Source organism: Cornus florida, unplaced genomic scaffold, assembly GCF_030987335.1.
Source record: "Cornus florida cultivar Cherokee Brave unplaced genomic scaffold, ASM3098733v1 CherokeeBrave_3.0.0_Hap2_Chr04, whole genome shotgun sequence".
Lineage (NCBI taxonomy): Eukaryota > Viridiplantae > Streptophyta > Magnoliopsida > Cornales > Cornaceae > Cornus > Cornus florida.
Window position 1 is genome coordinate 95,774,214 of NW_026775574.1, and position 21,684 is coordinate 95,795,897.

A 21,684-nucleotide genomic window follows, 5' to 3' on the forward strand; every position below is an offset into this window, starting at 1 on the left:
CAGTGAGCACTCGTAAGGATAAAACTAGCATGGTGAGGAAAGGAATATAAAAAGAGTTGGTAGTTACTTTGTTTTGCAAAATAAAACAAACCATTCCTTCACAAACATGAGAACAATACAAAACCACAAAAGATTGAATAATGTCGGACCGGTGCCACTGTGCGGATATTGCGTTGCCTCCAACACCCTTCATATTCATGGTTTTTGATTTTTAAAACGTGTTTACACAATTAAAAAATATTCATACATATAAGTGTCACTAACCTCTCCCTTCAAAAAATGTGAGATGTAACAACCACTCCCTCTTAAAACCCAGCATGTAAAACTTTGCAATCATCCCATTTTGAGATCTAACAACTTTGTAATCATCCCATTTTGAGATCTAACATCCTGGCCTGACCCTAATGGACTTGTGCACATTTCCACATTTTCAACACTGAGTGGCAATGGTACCATCTTTCATGACCCACCCCACTATGTAAATATTGTCTATTTTACACACTCTTCATGCTCACAATTTTCAAAATGTGTCTACACATTTAAAAAATGTCCACCAATATAAGTGCCAACCACCTTTTCCTAGCAATGTGAGACGTCACACAGTCTTATCATAAGTATATCTACTAAATACAACCATTATAGCCAGGCAAGCACCCACAATAATTTATTTTATTTTATTTTTGCATTTTATACTTCAACTTTTTAAAAATTTATGAAAATACCCCACTAAAATTACAATCCGCCCCCATTGGATTTATTGTTTTTGCATTTTATACTTCAAATTTTTGAGAATTTATGAAAATGACCTCATTAAAATTACAAAAATAGACCCATTTTATAAGTTTGTCACTTTACCCCCACAAATTAAAAAGCCAATCCCCTCACAAAATTTTCTGTGTCCGTCATGATTATAGTTGGGAGTTTCATAACCATCATTACATAGAAGTACAGACAGATCCATCAGCATACAAGTTAACTACTGCTCCAGCAGCTAGCTACTCATATCCAACGGTCACCTAACATCATAATCCAAAGCGGAGTACATGAAAATAAGCCACTCACCAAGGCGCGGCAGCTAGTCCTTCAAAATCCAGCTTCATGCTCTTAATGTCTTCAATAATGTCTCTCTCCCTTGATTGCAAAGAAGCAATCTCGGAATCCTTAGTCTCCTTCAATGGCACAACCAACGCACGTTTTTCTTGTAACACCCTAATCAGCTCATCGATTTCATCTATCTCTTCATCAATTTTGCTTTTCTGATGAGTATGCTCCATGATCCGAGTTTTGAGTTCCGTTGTCTGGTCTTGAAGTTGTTCCTGCTTATCTTTCAACAATAGCAACCCAGTTAAACGATCTCTTAGCAACTTCACATCAAATCCATGACTATCCAAGTCGAGAAGAGTTTCCAGACCGTCCTCAATGACACTTCTAGGATCATCAGAATGCAATTCGAATGTCTTCTTTGCCACATTGAAAAACGTTACCATACTACCTATAGCTAATCCTTCACGAGAACTCTCTTTACAATTATCCAGGGGACGGAAATGTGGCTTTTGTGGCATCACTCGGAACACTTCCATAGTTTCAATTGTTTCCCAAAGTGGAGAGATCTTCACAAAAGCCAAGCTTTGATTCTCAACTGGCACAATGTCACCATTGGCATCAACTGCAGGAGGCTGGATTGCGATATGCTGAACAGTCATAGCAGTGGAAACTTCTAGACAGAAAACAAATAGTATCATAAAAGTTATAAAATAAGAAATGCAATCAAAAAGTCAGACTAGCTTACTTGAACCATTAACTGCTGGAGAGTACATTCCTTCAAACCACATAGATAGAGGTTGATCATCAGACAAGCTGCTGGGTAATTTATCAATGGCCAATTCAGCTCCCCCCGTTATAAAATCTGTTCCAAAAGCTTCAGCCGTTTTTTCCCCTCTGGAATCATCTTGAGAATCTTGCAAAATGAAAAAAGAAACAAAAAAGAAGGGGTCATCAGTCTCTTTCTTGCCTCGGTATCTGAACAGTCCTATCAGTGGAAACTCCTAGATAGAAAACAAATATTATCATAGAAGTTATAAAATAAAGAATGCAATCAAAAGGTCAGACTAGCTTACTTGAACCATTAGCTGTTGGAGAGTGCATTCCTTCAAACCACATAGATAGAGGTTGATCATCAGACATGCTGCTGGGTAATTTATCAATGGCCAATTCAGCTCCCTCCGTTACAAAATCTGTTCCAAAATCTTCAGCAGTTTTTTCCCCTCTGGAATCATCTTGAGGATCTTAAAAAATGGAAAAGAAAAAAAGAAGGGGTCATCAGTTGCACAAAAGATAAAACCTATATATTGGAGAGGAAAAAATGCTGGATTTATTCACTTCAATCTAAAGAATATTAGGGGAGGCAAGGTTCTGTTCGTCTCCAACACAAGCAGAAGATGCTTCAGTGCAGTTGCAAATTACTTATAATAACATCTTAAACTATCCTTTTGCAGAATAATACCATCATGAAAACAAAAACTTTTTGATTGCCACCAAAACATGGAAGATATGACAAATTGGAACCTTTTAACTGTTTTATGGTTGCTTTCCCGTTAGAAAGATTCCAAATTCTTTTTCTTTCTTTCTTTATTTATTTATTTTTATTATTGATCTCTCCCATTGGAAGGTAAATATAAAAAATATAACGATGACTGGAAAACCCATAATACCCTAGGCTAATGTATCACTTGTACCACACAAAGTCAATGGCAAGAAAAGGAACATAGAATACTAAATTATGCACAGTAGAGGTTAAGATGATATCTTCACTGGAAGGTGTGGTTAAGATGATATCTTCACTGGTAGGTGTTTGATCCTCTATGCAAATATATCACTTGTACAACATCCTCTATGCAAATATATCACTTGTACAACATGATGTAAAATCCTACCTTGAAATGGAGATTCAATATTTAAGCCAGCTGTCCTACTCCTCATTGACAAGTACTTCTCATGTTGCCTACTTGACTCTTCCACAACTTTTACATTTGATAGTTTATCATGTCTCGAAGGGGGAGTTTTCATTTTACTGTTTTTTTGCTTCATGGGACCATTTGGAAGCTTCTTATCATCCCCAACAATCTCCAGATATTCATTACTGAGAAGTGAGCCCACACCTGTGGTTGCGGGCAATTCAACTTCACTCGTTATGCAATCTTTCACGACTATCTCGTCTGCCGCAACCACATCTCCATTGTGCTCCTTACCTACAACCATGACACACATTTTTGCCACTAAAAATTTTAATATTTGGACAACGATTATAACCTAAAGGTATTATAATATACCTGCAACCGAAGGTTCGGGGCTTTTGGCTGGTAATTTAGGTGGCCTTCCCCTCCGTTTTTTCAGATTGCTCTCTCTACCTTCTAACTGATTAATTTCCTGCACAAAGAACAACCATCAAGCAAGTGATGTGGACAAAGCCTCATACATCAATCACTATCAAATTACCAGTAAGTTGAGCTTATACCAGTGGGGGCTAAAGGACTGAATTATTTAAGAAAGATAAAAGGAAAAAAAAAAAAAACCAATAATGAACTTACAATAGATATATCCAAAGAAGGTCAAATTAGTTATGAAGCTATGCCTCTTACCATCTAATCTATTACCAGTTATAGGGGTGTTAAGTGCACTTCAACCCCAGTTATATGTTACAAATAAAAACTTCCCTGATTTCATCAGTTTCTTTCCGTAGATTTATAGCACAAAGAGGAACTTCATTATTCTATTCTTCAAATACAAAATTTCTTTTCCATGAGAGTATCCTCATTATTGCTCACCTTGATCTTGTGTCTTGTTGAATCATTTAATTGCTGATTTTGATCTCTAAAGAGCTTCAAAGATTCCTCACTGGGAAAGTCATGAGATTTTCTGGTTTGTGAGCCCCTCAACCCATTACACTCTAATCCTATGATGACAGGAAGGTCAGTCTCTTTTGTTATGCACTCTTTTTCAACAAATTCTTCAGCCATAACTAACCCTGTATTGCCCTTATTACCTGCAAATCATGCTCCGTGAGTGTGCTTAAGAAAACCAAAAGGGGAGAGAGAGAGAGAGAGAGAGAGAGAGAGAATCAATCAAGAAAATGCATATTGAAGTGATTACGTACCTCCTGCTGATGATTCTGAGCTTTTAACTTGTGATTCTACTGATCTCTCCCTTTTCATAGGAGTGGGTGTGTTATTATCCAGTTCACCAACTTTTTGTTGTTTATTCTGCTGCATGGGTTTCAAAACAGCACATCTAATAATTGAAAATGGGTGTCTAAGCAAACATAATTAGAAGGGGAAGAGTAGGATTTGAACATTCATTTCACAAATAGAATGTTTATCAGTCTATTAATACAAGTGGATGAAGGACCAATTGTACAAGGTGGAGGAATCTTGTGAAGCAAAAAGATCCAAAGTCTGAAATATTAAATTAATGGAAGTTTGATTGCAGTAATTATTGAATACTCTTGCAACTTGCTTGAAAGATTCTAGTTATTCCAGTTTCTACTATTGCTTCTGAGTCCACTTTTAGAACTAGAGGTCATGTCCTTGATCAAGTCCGGAGTTCTCAAACCCCAAAGCTTGTGGAATGATTAGTTTGTGGACAAGAGGCAATTGAAGTTGAAGAAAAGATGGAGCAACTTGAAGAATATGATTCTGATAACTAATTATCATTTCTTTTTTATCAATATATTTGTAAAGTACGTGTTTTATTGTTAATTTAATTGAATTTTACACTTCTGCAGATGACACTACTCTCTGAGAGGATTTATGGAATTGTGGAGATGCTGAACCTGTTTTTGGAGTTCGTTCATCTTTGTTCACTGTTGAAACTGTTAAATTATGTTCATTGTTGGATGGTTCGCTATTAGCTATTGATATATTCATGGGATTTTTTTAACACTATTTGGTGGTTATCTGTTTGAATATTGCACTTGCTTTGTAGTTTCCAGAACTGGGATTAATTTGTATTTTTATGCAACTGTTATGGATGTTGGAGAATTTTCAATCATGCTATTATTTCTGTTATGATGTTTCAAGAACGTTTGATTGCTTTGTGGTTTCAATTAAGCTCCTGTTATAAGTGCTTCCACAAGTTTTGATATAATCACATTATGCTATTATTTATGTTGGAGATTTTTATGCTACTGTAGAACATGGAAAGTGATATGAATTTTTGAGAAAGAATGTGAATTGAACATGTAATCATTTTTTTGTTTGTTTGTTTTTGGGTGGGTGGGGGGCGGTACTCTGAGAAGCCCAATAGAAAAGCCTAATCCATGAAATCAATCTGATCCAAATCTGGTTTTCTAGGATTGGATTGGTTCAGTCTTGATCGTCACATTGGTTCAGTTTTTTGTGGGACCAATCCATTTGGTTTGGATTGGATTGGTTCTAGTTTTGGTACTGAACCAATTCGACCTGTGTGCACCCCTATTAGTTATTAACCAATTTGACCGGTTCAGGATTACTAAAAGGTACCTACTATTACTTAAATGACTAATAGGAAGGTGGGGGATCGTGTCCAAGGGCAATATAAATTGACTTATCCAGAAAGGGACTAACAAATCTTACAATGAAAGGAAATTGTCACAGCATTTACCTGTTGCGCAGATGAGGGAAAACCAATTCCCAGAAGAGAATCAATAGCACGGCCAGCAGTTGCTCGTATTTGGCAATCCTGATGTTTTCAAAAGAAAAGACTGGTCAAAATAAACAAACACATTATTAATTTAAAATTAATTCCTTACAAATAGAATCTTAAATACCACTTGAATTCATTTGATTTCTTCTTATTATTATTATTATTTTCTATTTCTTTCAATTTTTATCTTTTACCGACAAAAACTCATACTTGAAAAAAATATTTTTTTAGTTTTTTTGAGTACGGATTTTTCTGGTCCAAAAGTATCTTGTTTTTACAAGGAATCATTTTCCTTGGTTAACAATAATTGTAGTCTTTCTTCCCCATACGTAATCGTGCAGCTAATCTGGATTCTCTCTCTCTTAAACTAAAAGGACCATCAACGAATCGTTCAATTTAAAAGATGTTACTGTCACATCACTTGGAATGATAATTCTCAGATGTTAATCTCAACTGAAGTATGGTCAACAGGTTAACTGTTGGGACAGCAGAAGCGCCCTGCCCCCGGCTACATCAACGGATGAGAAGAGATGCCATTATGATTCGTAGATATATTACAGCAGTAGAGTACCAACACAGCGTACATGTCTTTTCACCATTGTCACTAATGTGTTTCGTACTCTACCAATCCATAAACTACCTCTACCCATCAACTCTATCATGAGACTATATCTCTCTCTCAATTTCATGAGTCTCAACCCATAACTTGGGTAACTATTTATAGAGTGCTACACCTAATTAACAACCATCTACTCTAAAAGCTTAAGTTGTTGGAAATCCAACACATTTTTAATTAGGGTGACGGTGAGGTTTGATCTAGAGACCTTTGGCTCTGATACCATGTTAAACAACCATATACTCTAAAAGCTTAAATTGTTGGAGAGGCTGCAACTTTAATATTTATATCCTTCAACACCAAGACAATCCTAACAAGAAATTTCCTAGTAAAATATAACTCTAAAATAGAAACCTAATTAGAATAGGAATTTGAGACACAATTCCTACATGTATCAGACAAATAAAACAACTGAAGGTCCATCAAGGCCATCGTTCTATGGTATCCACCAAGGAATACTCTGCCTGTGCCACAAGTCAACTTGATCAGATTAGGAATGAACATCAGATCCAGAAATTTCTTCACACAATTACATTTGCTTAATTACTAACGTGAGAAATTTGTAGACTTTGGGTACCTTTATAATAATATAATATAAATCTTACTAGATTTTTTTATTTTTATTTTTTATAAGAGTATATTATAAATTACTAGATATCTCTAAACCACGACACATCAAAATTTGGATATTAACATAACAATCAGGTACCCCTTTTATGTGAAAGCATAAAGAATCTTTAGTTAAACTTGGAAAGAAATTGGCAATGCATTTTTCCTCAAATTATGGACACTAACTTGAGAAGATGATGTAGTCGGTGGATCTGAAACATTAGGCAGCTCACGCCCAGCTATTGGGTCACTAGGATAAGATGCTGGCCTGCAACAAGTAACAGCACAATTCAGAAGTGTAAAAATTTAAATTGAAGAAAAACAATACAAGAGGAAAAAGAGGGTTAGAGACACAGATGTTCAAACAGACCTAATTGATTCCTGATTACTGGGACCAAAACCTGGACAACCAACTCTAGAATTACCCCTGGAGAGAGAGAGAGTCATTATAGAAGGGTTTACAATAAAATGAAAACCTTTTCCTAAATTCTGCTTACTATAATCATCTTATAACAAAGCATGAAGGTTATAAAGTGTGAAAGACCCCATATTTGAGTGCTCATGCCTGAAAAAAAAAAAAAAAAACAGAGCAGGCAAACAAAGTTATCTTTTTCAATTTTGTTTTTCGTGTTTGTTTTTCCTCCCTTTTAGAGTTCTATTCAGAAGTTCGTTGGGAAAATCAGAAAGAAGTTGATTCTGAGAAGAAAGAAGCTCTTGCATAAAATAAAATAAAAAAAAGAAACATATCTTATCTATAACCAGAAGAAAGAGAAAAGGCAACACATCTTACATTCTTACTCAATTACACAATTTGCTCAGGGTTTTGCAATGAATACAATAAAGCAATTATTAACCAAATAAAAAAAGTTTTTAAGGGGGAAAGTGCCTTAATTCTCCAGTCCTTGGCTTCTTCGGATCCGCAAAACGAACAATTAATGGCTGATCACAACCCTAAATCACAAGAAAGATTTGCAAATCAATGAAAATCCTTGAAAGTAAATCAGAAAATCGATACACATCAAAGTAAACATAAAGGTTTACTCTCATGATGTAGGTTCCATTTAGCGCATTGATTGCAGCAACTGCCATATCCCTACTAGAAAATTGAACAAACCCGCAGCCTTGAAAGCGGCATGAATATACAAATCAGGCAAAATGTAAATCAACACTAAAATGCAGTGAAATCTTTAACTACGGATTAGCAAAGAACACAGATGATACTGTGAGCAACAAAAAAAGATAACCCATAGCACAAGCTTCTTTTATTAGAGAGCAACCGAGACTTTGCCCAATAAAACAACTGAATACATACTAACCAGTTGTTCTAAAGTAATATTCTATGAGAAAACAAACTTCAAGCAGTCAATGCATATGGACTTCAAACTAAAGATAACACAAGATCAATTATAAAGAGTGAATCAGAAATCCAAAATGACCAAGAACAGGGGCAAGCTGATGTCATCTTCTAAAATGTTTCTTCCACTTTATGCAGAAATGCATTAAAACTTTAAAATGAAAACAAAATTAAGCAATAAGAGCAACGGACAAACCACGATTCTGCTTCAGTTCATCACGCAAAATGTGAACATCTTCAACAAGACCATAAGCAGAAAATATCTGACAGTGAAAACAATATAGGATATTCTGTCATGGTCATTTAAATAACAAGAACCAACAAGGAAGATTAACATTTTAAATGAATAGGCGAGCCTTGCACAAGGGACTATAGACGACGTCATATTTAGAAGAGCGAATGAACCGAGGTGACTTGAGAAACAATCTTTTCAAGCTCAGCTAGGTTATAATGGAAGGCATTTAGACTCAGCTCAAGATTGCCCGAGCCTAGAAGATCACTTTTCAAGCTTGTCAACCTGTTACATGGCTGACTAGCAATCCATGGTCAGCTGGGATAAAGATTCCCTTCAATATGAATATTTGGCGGTGTAGTTGTTAGCTGAGAAGTTTAAAAGTTAAAACAGCTCAAATAGAAAAAGATGGAAGATGCATCATGTACATATTGTCACCTTTTAGCAAGGCCATCCTCACTTTATCTGTTATTATATTCAAATCAATTGGAGAATGAAATTACAATAAGTCTGAAGAGTATGAGAAAACTACATCTTGGCCACCGTGGTCCTTAACTTCACGAGGCCCAACCACTGCAATCGAACATGTTTGGGCTCAGCTCGTGTCATGAACATGCTGTTCATTAACAACTTAGTTCATTTCAGCATAATGTTAATTATGGCATAAAGCATGTATAAGGCCTCTCCGAGGGAAGTACTTGGCGCAACGAGAACATTGCTCCATTGTGACTTAGAAGTCACAAGTTCAAAATTAGAAAATAGCCTCTCCGCATGTGGAGGTAAGGCTGCATATATCTGACACTCTTGACTCTTCAGACCCTGCAATGGCAGGAGCCTTGTGCTCTCGGCTAGCACTTTTAGCTCATATAAGACTGACTCGAAAACTATATTACTAAAAGAATTGATCAACAGTTGATTAACAAGGCCCGGCACTGCCTGTTGAACGAGAGAACCAGTTAACCGAATACTAAATTATATGGATATGAAAATATAAAAAATAATATCCCAAAGTATAAATATGCATTTTCTCTAATATATATACATAAATATAATAATCCGCAAACTAACTCCTTCCAACTCTATTCTTTAAACATCTTTTTTGTAATTTAATGTATTTATTTTTTAATGGCATGGTCCGAGCAGTTGAACTAATAGTTGGACAATTACCCCTAATGTCCAGGCAAAGTTTAATAATATGCATTGGCCAATCATCAAAAGCACAATCAATTTAAATTTGCACCACATTGATAGATTTCTTGTTCTCAGATTGCTGTTAGTCAGCAATTTGCTGCAGTGCCAATTTGAATGGAGGAAAAATATCTACTATTTATCACATTCCAAAGGAGGCTTGCATGCTACTTATTCCCCAGACAGAGAAGTGCACCCCAAATGCAACTATATATGCATGTTACACATAAGCAACATGAATGACAGCCAATATCAATATATGCTACCCATACACACTGCACATATGCTGCAAGAAAGAAAGAATTATAATTTCCTTTTTATTTCATTTAAATGGGTAAATTTAGGAAGTAATAACATGGAACATACTTCTTCAATTTCCCTTTTTGAAGCTTGCTTATTCAGGCAGCCAACGTACAATTTGCAAACATGTGTCCCAACAGCCCCTACCACAACCAAAAAAGAAAAACCAGGGTGAGAGAGTAAACTAAAATGGCAGAAACATCATCGTGGAAACAAGCCAGCACATGCAGGTAATAACTTTTCCTTTAAAGCATGCAACCCAAATATTAAGCAGACTTCCAAATACGTCAAAATTGGAAGAACAGAACTAATATAAAACAGATTAGAAAAAATTAAAAATAAAAAGAATGCTTGTCACCAGTATCAGAGAGCCACCATTATTGTGCTGTATTTTTATATACGTCTAACAAACATTAATGTTGTAAGTTGGTCATTTTCCTCAATTTTATATGGGATATTAGGTTCCCTCACCAACAAGAATCCAACCATTATTTTATAATGGTGATTTGGTCGCCAATTGTCAAATGATTCTTCAGTTTCTTCATTAAAATAAAAGCAATATTTTTATAGGTGCTCAGCTTGCAGCTTTCCGCCGCCGCCTTCCACCACCTACACCACTGCCACCTTACACCACCACCACCTTCCACCAACGCGACCACCACCTTCCACCAACGCCACCGCCACCACCTACACCCCGCCTTCCACCACCACTACTGCAGCCACTGCCTTCCACCGCCACCGACTTCGCCTTCCACCAGAGCCACCTCCACCACTACTGCCTTCCACCACCATTTCTTTTTAAAATATTATATAAGAATGCTATATTGTTAGTTTAATTTATTTGTCACTGACTTATCAAAAAAAAGAAATTTATTTGTCACTGAGAGGGTTATTTTGGAGAATTCATTTTGAAATTCATTCCTTTCGAGGTTTTAAATTGGTCCAACCAAACACTAGAATGGTGATGATCTTTCCATTTCTACATCATTTTATATTTCAACCAAACAGCTGAATGAGAATGACCATTCCATTTCATTCTCATTTTCATTCCATTCTCACTTGCATTCAATTCCATTCTCACTTGCATTCAATTCCATTCTAGCGTATCAAACGTAGCATTAGTTTTTTTATCCTTCCACTTTTCCTTAAAGTTGCTACAAATCTCACCATTTATTATGAAAAGGTATTAGAAAAATATAATTTTGCAATTTTGAACAATGTATATTTGTATCATATACTCTTACATATCTCCAGAAGAAAAGAAAAGACAAATTGATAAAACATGACCACCAAGGGCCGTAGCCTAGTTGATGTAGGAAAGGTAGGGATGATTCGATATCAAAATGTAGAGAGAGAATGAAATGAGAGAAGAAGAGAGAAAAAAGATAAGAAGAATCTGGAGGAAGAAATCATTGTAATCCCAACATGTTCAATAATTAATCATCAAAAGGTGTCTTCACAATATATCAACCCATATATAAATAGGCATCAAGGATAACCCTAATAAAATCCTACGACAAAAAACAATTCTAAATTACTAAACCATCTGAAAATTAAAAATTACTATAATAGTATGGCCTCTTTGTTTTAGTGCAGATATAATGAAGAGGATGGTATAGGCATGAGAATGGTTAAGGATAATGTTGATATGGGACTCAAAACTGAAATCAGTAAACCAACTTATAAACTAGCACAATGCACAAGCAAGAAATCCAAATGCAATTAAAGTAATTATGCAAAAATTCATGCATTGGTTGTATGTATTTAGATGCAAATTTCAAGTGAAAATAGGTACTAAAATAAAATGGATATGGTGAAAGAAAAGACAAAATACAATAGGAAATGGGAAGGAATAAAGGAATTATTGATGCAAATAAATGGGTTTAATGGACCTTTTTGCAAATTTCTAAACTAACCAAATAAATAAAAGTAATAATCAACATTTTTAACTGCAGTATATGTACCTTTTCCCAAGTGTTGAAGGCTATGAAAAATGGATCCAATAATTGAAATAAATATTCTTGTCTTTTCTCTTCTTTTTTTTTTTTTTGAACTGGCTCACTGAAGAACTCTGCTTATCTGGTTCAGTTCTGGACTGATTCTAGAGCTAGCATGACTCTGTACTCGTAACCAAACAACTGGATGTTATTCTGGGTTGGGCTAGAGTAATACTGGAATGGGCCAAGACAAGCAACCCAGTATGGAGTATGGACCCAAAAAAAACCTGCTAAATATATTTCCTGAACTAGATCCAGGTCAAGCTGTATTCTGGTAGAGTTTACTGGGCTGTAATAATAATAGTAATAATAGATGGAAAAAAATCCCTATTCAATCCATCTTCCCAAGTCTCCAATAGTAGATGCTGCTCTCGGGGCCATGTTCTCCCTCACTAGTGGTACTTCGTCACCTTTCAAAGTAGAAGGTCAAGGGTACAAGCCCCCTTAGGGGCAAAGTGGGTGTCTGTGTCTATTTCTTGCCAAGGTAAAAAAAAAAAAATGGACAAAATGTGACTGTGCAATTGAGGATGCAAATGTAACCCAGATGTACGTGAATAGTGACCAATGACTTTCAATCTGACTTCAGAACTTGGGCAAAAGAAGGCTCAGTGCGTGCTTAAATATTAATGATATATACAATTACAAAAATTGAATAAAATTTTAAAAAAATACATAAAAAATACATTTAAAGTGTGGGACAATTACCAAGGCGTTCCCGTTCTCCTTCAGCATATCTAACTTTGATAGGGACCTCTCCCTGGAAGAAATAGATACTTCAAATAATGAAATGCTGGTTAAATAATCAGTAGAACAAAAGCTAGAACACTCTTACCCCAGGACAAATAAATTGATTGTGCAATTCTCCAATAGCCCGGTCAGCTTCCTCTACAGTTGCATATTTTACAAAACAACTTTCTGTAGGAGTAAGCATTTTACATGCTAATTCCATTAGACAATTGTTGATAGCAAATGATTTGTGGTCATACTATATATTTGCTGTGAGCACAATAAAATGTACAAGTGTGTATAAAAAAAATGAAAATAAGACTGCTGGAGGGAAAAAGAAAAAATCACCTGAAAAGATCATTTCTTGTGTAAGTGCTAAATGTAATGCTTATATCACAAGCAATTCATTGCATCTTACAATTTTAACAACTAGTAATAGAAAGTTAAAAGTAGACTTTGAATGATGTGAAGAATACGGTATTTACCAATTCGCAGAATGACCTTCCAAAGTGAGAGGTGATGGTTCAAGTCCTCATAGGGGCAAGTGGGTGTGTGAGTTTCTTGAGGGTAAAAAAAAAAAAAAAAAACAGAAAGGAGAAGAAGAAAAAAAAGAAAGGGCATGTAAAAATGCACACATGGTGTTCAGTCAACAAAGAACTCTATCAAATAACCCACAACAATATAGCTAAAGCTTCAAATAAGATTACAGCACGTAGAAATTCAGAGAGAGGCCAAATTTGACAAATACCCCCTATTGTGCTTTTTCGTTTTCTTTCTTTTTTCTTCTTTTATCTTCTGGTTTTCTTAAGGAGTGGAGATGCTGACATATATCCTACAATTTTTAGTAGCAGAATTCTAATCATTGACAACAGAGCAACAAGTAAAGATCTATAAACCTAAATTCGCGTATATAAGAACTAGATTTCTGTAGGTTCAACAGGAGCTCTGTGAGGACAAGAAGTTTAACAAGTGGAAAAATTTTGATCAACAAAGAGACTCAGAAACCATCTCATTTCATAATTAAAAATAAAAAAATAAAAATAAAAAAAGGAAAAGAAAAGAAAAGAAAAGAAAGAAGAAGAAGATAATTTTCACCACTCAAATAAGGGAAAAGTTCACTGCTTGAATAAAATAAAAAATACAAAACCTAAAGAATAATATAGATAATGGTGCATTACAATTGTAACAAAGGATTAGTAAATGAAATTAGATGCCAATTGTACAAATGCTTCACATGGATAAACATAGGGATAGCAAGTTTGATCCCGACGTGCCGCCCAAGTCCACCAAAAAACACGTAGGTTCAACTAATAATGACATGCGTGCAGCTTGTGATCAAGTTACTTGAAACAAATCTATCATAAGTGGATCAGAGTGAATTGGAAATCAGAACTCGTTGGGTTGTATCCTTGGATACCTCACCCATACTTTCAGCAGTTGCACACAATCTGTGTATGGACCACAGTAAGATAATTTCATAGATATTTCATAAAAATATAGTCACTTCATTCCACAAATGACTTGAACCCTGAAAGTTTGTGTGAGGAGATAGGTATATAAATTTATAACAACCTAAACTATAAGGATTTGTGTAAACTCACTTGAATAATTATCAAAAAAGATAACATAAAACCCAAACTTATTTCCACAGCACACCAGAAATTCATGCCTATCTCTTCTCTCCCTCTCTCCCTCCCCTCCCATTCCATTTTCCTAATTTTTGCTATCTAAATGCATCAATTCAGGTTAGGCGGATCTCTTCAGGGTTCCACTGTTAACTCTAAGAAGGATGGGAGATTCACTTACTTACCCAAAAAAAGGAGATCAACGCTAAAATGATAGGACACAATACAATGTTTTATTCTTTTGTATGTTCACCTTTTCCTTGTGTGTGTGTGTGTGTGTGTGTGTTGGGGGGTACTGAAATGAAGTGATCATAGTTTCAGTTTTGCCATAAGGTTTCGGTTTGAGATGTCCATCTGAGCAGTTAATAACGTTACCCAAATCCACTAGAACCTGCCCTTTTGGACACTCATAGATAATATATATATAATAAAAATAAAAATAAATAAATAAAACAAAACAAAAACAAAAACACATACACAAAATCCCAATCATATGATAATTGATTGTGCAGAAAAGACACTAGTATTCATCACAATCAATTAGTGAAAGAGAGTATTTCAACATACCTTGTTGTTGGCCAGTTCTCTTATCCTTGAGTAGAACAACTTCAATAACATTTCCATAGTCTCCAAATAAGGTGCGAATCTAACATGAAAGGATCAATTACCAATATTGAAATGAGGCAATAGAAGTTTTGACAAGCAATAAGACATCACAAATACCATCAGTATGAAAAAGTAATCCATTGTCATCATCATCCTTACGTTAACCACAGAATTCTCTCTCTCCAATCTTTCCTATTACATGTTATTTCACCTACTGTATTTTTATTTTTAATAACCTCTTCCCAGGTTATTTTTGGTCGCCCTGTCCATCTCTTACCTCCTATTACAACTAGTTTTTCTTGTTGGACCATCACATCTCTGGCTCTCCATGTATTTGACCAAACCATCAAAGTCCTCTCTCTCTAACTTTCTCACAAATGGGTGCTACACCTAATTTTCCCTGTTAGAAATAAAGGAATGAAAAAACCATTCAGCTAACGTGTCCCCGTGACTAAGAACAATTTCTTGCTCCTTATGCATGAGGAAGAACCATTCAGCTAACGTGTCATGATATTATTGGACCATATTAGTAGATTTGGTATCAATTACATTCACATAAAAAATTTTAATGTTATACAAGGCCATGTGATCCAATAAGATAATGACACATCATCTGTATGAAAGGAAAAAAGTATTGTTCAATGATGCAATCATACGGTTTTGGACCTTACCCCAATCCCCACCCACCAAGCGAAACAAGGGGTATGCATGTAAAAGTGTATGCAAGCAAATATATTCATATAAAAAGACATTAAATGCAATGGTTTAAATTAGCAATAAATAAATAAAAATTAAAGAAGCTTATACTAATCACCAATTGCAAAAGGTCATTATATGTTTAAGCATGTATTTTCCAACTGAGGGCCCCACAGGTGGAGGGGATTAAGAGAAGAAAAGTAAAAAGTAAATAATTGATATACTAGAACTTTTACTTATAGTGAAAAAAAATTAAACAAATCAAATATAATGGAATTGTTCAAATGTTGATGGCTAAACTGTACAAACAACTTACATTTTCTTCCCTTGCTGTTCTTGGAATGGCTCCAACATAGAGTTTCACGTAACTGCCACCATCAACATAATCTAAGAAAATTGTAATTTCAGTAATCTTATTTTTTTCAAATGAAAACATGTCATGGAGTAGGGTTGCAACTCGAAGGGTGCCAACTCAACCAAAAAAATGTTAGCACTAACCCAATCATAACCCGACCTCCAACCCAAATTACTCAACCCGAGCTCAAACCATCCTTGAAATTTTCAACACCGGTTTGCAACTCGGTTGAGATTTCAGGTTAGAAACAAATTGAAATTAATTCTTTAGTGTTAAAATACAGTAAATTAAGATTTAAACAAATGAAGTTGAAAAAATGTGATCATACTTTCAATATTATATATAACAGAAATGATGTATTGCTCCCCGGTGAGAAAAAAAATTATCCACACCACTGTTGGATATGTTTTTTTAGTGATTGATTGTCTTTTTTACACTTAAATCATATCTAGGGATTACCATGCTTGGGACGGAAGGACTATTATATATATATATTTTAAATATATTATATATAAGAGTAATAATTTTTTGCAAGAAACTTTCACTATTAATATAATAAAAATAAAATAAAAATTATTGTGTTAAAATGTTGGATTTCCAAAAAGAGAGTTTCTTTTGGACGGAAGGACAACCTTAATTAAGTTCGGGTTAAGGTTTTACAAGCCAAGCCTAATTATAAACATAGTTGTTCTAAGTCTGAAAAATCAGACTGGGCGTTGGTTTCGGTTGACCTGCCCATGTTGCAGCCCAATGATGGAGATAGACAACAAAAATAGAATGAATTCTACCGGGAATACCAAGCAACTCAAAACCAATATACCGGGAATTGAATGTAAAACATCTACCATATATCAGTAAATTTAAGAAATTCGTATTAATTGGCCAATAACGTAAATCTAAAACTGTAATCTTCACTCAGAATGTTTGTCATTGACTACGCTTTAAACGGCATTAGAGGAAGGATGATGATACGATATCGCACCTGGGGAGAAATGCCTCTTCCGTCCGGCAAGAGAAAATTGACGAGAAGCAAAGTCGCCGTCTCCGCCAGAACCAATTGAGTCATTCTGTTCGCCGTTGGAATTGTTGTTGTTGTTGTGGTGGTGGCGGAGGTGGCTGTGGCCATCGCCGGAGGAACTACCGCCGTAATTATTTTCGTAGTTCCGGTCATGGCGAGGGACAGGGTAATCCACGGACCGACATGACGTGGCAGAGTGCGTGCTCCGACGAGAGTCGGAGTAATCGCTGTAGCGGTCTTCTTTGTGTCTATCCATGTTCTTGTACTCTGTGCATATATATAGAGAGAGATATAAACAAGGAGTACAATATAACCCTAATCCTAAAATTGGGGATGGTGAATCTAACGGAATCGCTATAAAGAAGAGCGCCAAAGGCCACAGATCGAATAAGGGAAGGTAAGTAGCTATCACTATAAGTAATTGGTGAGTAGAGAATCACTGTAGCTGATGTTATTTTTCAATCTTTTTTCTTGGCTTCCGTGAAAGGAAATGTAACCATTAAAGAGAGTTCTTCGACCTAACAACTTTACTTTCTTATAATTTATATATAATCAATTAAAATGATTAAAAAAAAGTGTACGAAATTATGTGATTTCTGTGTTTTTTTTAATTAGTTTCATCAACCAATTATATATAATCATCATATTTATTTTAGTGATTCTATGAATTTATTTAATGAATGATATTATGTCATCAACAAATTGTCCATTAAAGTTTTTCCCACCATTAACCACTATTACTAACCAACCACAGCTTGGGAAGGTCAAATCCTCGTTGTTTACGAAAACCCTTTTTTTTTTTTTTGGTGCATACAACAATGACTTCAATTTGAACTCTGTTCTTCAGAACTCGGAGGTCTCCTCTCAATTTCTCTCTCCCCCTTTATTCTAATCTTAATTTAGGGTTTTGCTTGTTAACTCTCTTGTACTAATTTTCAGCTTATAATGTTGCTCCTGGAAGCACTCCTCAGACCGAAGAACCAATCCCCCAGAAATGACAGGACTGTACATTTTGAACGCAGCAGACAACCACTGCCGGATTGGAACAATGAAATCGAGGAGAATGATTCTCACCAGAGAAAGGAGGTGAATTTGAATTCCATTAATTCTTTAAATCATATATTAAGCTTGAATTTTCAACTTGTGATTGATAAAGGTGCTCAGACATGGTTCTCTTGTGCTTGTTCTGGTAGATTTAGTTTGGTTACTTGACATTAAATTATTGATACCTGGTTTTTTAGTATAATTTTTATTTGTACGAGCACTAAGGATTAAGGAAGTCAGTTCATCTCTGACTTATCAGCCATTATCTGGGGATGCTTTGGTACTGGCGATTGTTACGCCAGTGTCACTTAATTACCCAACGGTCGAGACAAATTGGAATTGAAGTTGGCTGTCTATCTGTTAAGATTATCATGGAAAAATGCTGGTCAAGATACTAAAATTTGAGTGCCATGGATGAATGGCGACTATGTATAAATCCAGAAAATGTAGATTATATTTAAACAGTGAATGTCAATGTGTATGAATAAAATATGGCTATGAACAGAAAATACCTATGTGAATTATAGGTTTTACGCATCTGAATGCTGAGATTCATATGCATGATACTCGTATATAAGAAAACTTGTATGATAACGTTACTTACATACCTGCCTCCTGCTCCTATTATTCAATAGTTATTTGCAATTCACCAGAACAGGAAGGTGTGTTGTTGTTGGATGTAGAAGAGAGAGATGTCAATGGATTTTTCTGCGCCACTCTTCAATATAAGCTCCTTCATCAGGATAATTGCTAGAATAAACTTTCGTGATCTGCCTGGTCTTTGCTTCCTTCATGGTCTAGCAGCAAGAGTTTGAATTAGCAGCAATAACCTTAATGGGCCAGTTCAAAGGGTTATCCTTCATTTTCCCATTCATGTTTGCCTTGAATTCCATTACAATACTTTTCGCTTTGTCAGCAAGTCTCTCAAGAGTCTTCTTTAAGCGGAGATCTTCATCTAGCCACTTGCAGAAAGGATCAACCCCTAACCACACTCTCTCTCTTGCAATTTTTTTTTTCCCTAAATCATTTTTCATATTTACCAAGTCAGTTTTGGAATCAAGGAGATTTCTACAAGGCTGACATGTAAGAGGCCTTCACTCATGCTTTTGTGCAACTGACCCATCTTCCGATTTTCGATGTTAGGAAGTGCCATGGCAACAATTGTTAGTGTAACCAAAGGTAGAGTACAACAATTAGGAGATCTAAAGATGGAATTTGGTGGTTTTCAAACTTTGCCACCCCCTTGAAACTGGTAGATTTCCCTAAAAGCTTTTAAAGATATTTAGGCTGCTGCTTTTTACCCGTATGAATCAAATGATCTGTAGAATCCCCATTTTTCTTCATGATCTGTAGGTGCAGTTCCTCCTCACCGTCAAGATACAGAACAAAACAGCTAAGGTCCAGCTTTGTACCAAGTTTCGATTCTGATCTTGTGCAATTCTTTGAGGCATAGTGAGAACATGACAACAACGGGCTTAATAAGAAATTGGAGATGAGTAGAACTGATTTGCTAGCTATGACAATCACAATTTGAATTCTAATACAGAAGTCCATAAACTATATTTGATGTGTTGTGAATAAGTTTTCTGCCTTTTTGGTCTTCAATACATAAAACTAAGGGACTTTCTCTCCACCCTACCTGCCTTTCAATCCAGTAATTCTCTATTTTCAACTCAGATTTGTAGCTCTTGCCTCTTCTTACTGAGCACTTGGATTTCATGGCAATAAACCATCTAAATAATGGGGCAATTATACCTAATCCAACCCCAACAGTCTGAATCACAAGAATGAACAAGATTGACCGCTTATAATCTGAATGGAATTCGTAGGGATCAGCGTACATCAAATAGATCTTCAACTATGCTTCTGCTAAAATGACAGTAATTATGAAATAAATTGCCCCTGAAGCAGAACAGGTTACAGAACGTGCCATCACAAATTGAGGGTTACCCGTTTTGCCATAATCCGATATTTTTTCACTTCCTCTTTCAGCTTACTGACAGTGAACTTTCCAAATTCATCCGATTCATCTCTTGAAGCAATTTTATGCATATCACCGTATTTCAGTTGTTTATATTTTTTAGTGGTTGGGACCGTCAAAGTGAGAAACTTAATATTACAAGCAAAACAAGCATGAAAAATGTTACTGCAATATGTTCTATTCTCAGAAAATTATTTACTAGTCCAGTAACTAATTGGATGCAGACGTTCACAAGAATGGTGATTACAAGAAGAGCCAAAGATGTTATGCTCATGATAATTTCTTTGTCTTGTATGGAGCCTAGAGATGGCATTAAATTACCCATTCTTGTAGACATCAAAAATGGTTTTGCAGAGTTTGACCAGCTGATCCATTTTGCCCAGCATGTTGACAGTTAGATCCAGTGGCAGCTTCATTGCTACGGCTAAAAATGTCGGGGACGCGGCCTTGAGAATGAAATGTTTGCATGGGAACCAACGTTTTTGGTGGCAGAACGCACGGAAGGCATCAGCAACCAATGAAATGGAGCAGATTAGAGATGCTGCTGCAACATATTGGCATCGGTGCTTTGTTTTTTATTTCCTCCAATGCCTCTTTCAATAATCAGGTCTCATTTTTAGCGAGGGAGTCCCGAGAGAGGCAATGGCTAGAGATCGATATGATTGTGGTTATTGGTTCTGCCAATGCTACTATTTATGATTTAGTTCCGTGGACCAAATCTTGAAATAACATCTTGAAACTTTGTTTCATTGAATTGAATTGATTTGTTGTTTCAATTTCCACTCCCAGTAACAATAATAGAAGCTAATGGACTTTTCGTGTCGCGGCCATTTCAGCATTGAATTGAATTGTTCTTCCTATATTTAACCCACATAGGTAGTGACTCGAAGAATTGGGCAGAATCACATGCGTCGTTCGGCTGAAGGTCAAACGCAACAGCAATAGATGGAAAGGCAGCTCATGGAATAGGTCCACATAGCTTAGCCAAAGAAAGCAACAGTTTCTCACCACTAGTAGCAGAGGACAGCCACCTTGGAACAGAGTAATCTACAAGAGAAGATTTCAATGTCTGAATATATATGGAGTTTGGTAAGTCCCATTCTAAACTTTAACATGTTTATATAGTCCAGCATCCTTTGGAAGTCAAAACTAGAATGATATGTGACGCATAAGATGCTATCGGATTTGATTGTTTTATATATATATATATATATACACATTATCCTTTTCCCTATTTTGGAATTCATGCCGTCCTGATCAATTGATTGTCTCCAAATTAAGTATTTATGATTCGACCAATCTCACAATTTTGATTTTGTATGCCCAACAAATAAGTGTACAGTTGAGGGACTCGGAGCTTCTGATAATTGCTTATTGACATAACACACTTGTCATTCCTTAAAAAATAGAGAAAATGTTGGCTACTGGTTAAGATTATGAGGATTAATCAATTGCTCAGATGACTAATATTTGATTGGCATGCAAGAGCAATTTGATTTCTAAATAATGAACTTCCTCATATGAATACTACATATCTGTTTTATCACTTAACCAAACTGTCCTAATTAAAGGCTTTACACATTAGAAACTGAGATTTAATATAAATACAAACCATACAACTATATTATAATATGTCAGTATTTTCTCAAGCAGGCGTT

The 21,684-nt window shown here is 35.6% G+C and overlaps 1 protein-coding gene across 6 annotated transcripts; it reads right to left on the reverse strand.

The window, feature by feature from the left end:
- Positions 1-816: 816 nt before the first annotated feature.
- On the reverse strand, positions 817-17,260 carry LOC132304042 (flowering time control protein FCA-like). 6 transcript variants are annotated; one of them, XM_059801540.1, is made up of 19 exons: positions 16,966-17,260; positions 15,945-16,015; positions 14,894-14,972; positions 12,808-12,890; positions 12,681-12,732; positions 10,045-10,121; positions 8,455-8,521; positions 7,946-8,025; positions 7,791-7,855; positions 7,275-7,331; positions 7,091-7,172; positions 5,638-5,715; positions 4,154-4,259; positions 3,825-4,042; positions 3,330-3,426; positions 2,934-3,248; positions 2,118-2,285; positions 1,790-1,957; positions 817-1,717 (listed from the first exon to the last, which is right to left on the reverse strand). In XM_059801540.1, exons 1-19 carry the CDS (start codon positions 17,255-17,257, stop codon positions 1,059-1,061), a joined length of 2,814 nt encoding a protein of 937 aa, XP_059657523.1. In that variant the 5' UTR covers positions 17,258-17,260; the 3' UTR covers positions 817-1,058. The 6 variants fall into 6 exon arrangements, with proteins under 6 accessions (XP_059657523.1, XP_059657526.1, XP_059657522.1 ...); XM_059801543.1 differs by having other exon boundaries at positions 3,159-3,248; positions 4,154-4,262; XM_059801539.1 differs by having other exon boundaries at positions 817-1,714; positions 4,154-4,262.
- Between the last annotated feature and the right edge of the window lie 4,424 nt (positions 17,261-21,684).

Excerpts from the sequence above, each read along its gene's own strand:
- LOC132304042 (XM_059801538.1), bottom strand. The coding sequence starts at position 17,257 with ATGGATAGACACAAAGAAGACCGCTACAGCGATTACTCCGACTCTCGT. Across the intron at positions 8,522-10,044 it reads CAAAAAGGGAAATTGAAGAA|ATATTTTCTGCTTATGGTCT; the intron begins GTATGTTCCATG and ends TTTCACTGTCAG. Across the intron at positions 7,856-7,945 it reads ATGGAACCTACATCATGAGA|GGTTGTGATCAGCCATTAAT; the intron begins GTAAACCTTTAT and ends CTTGTGATTTAG.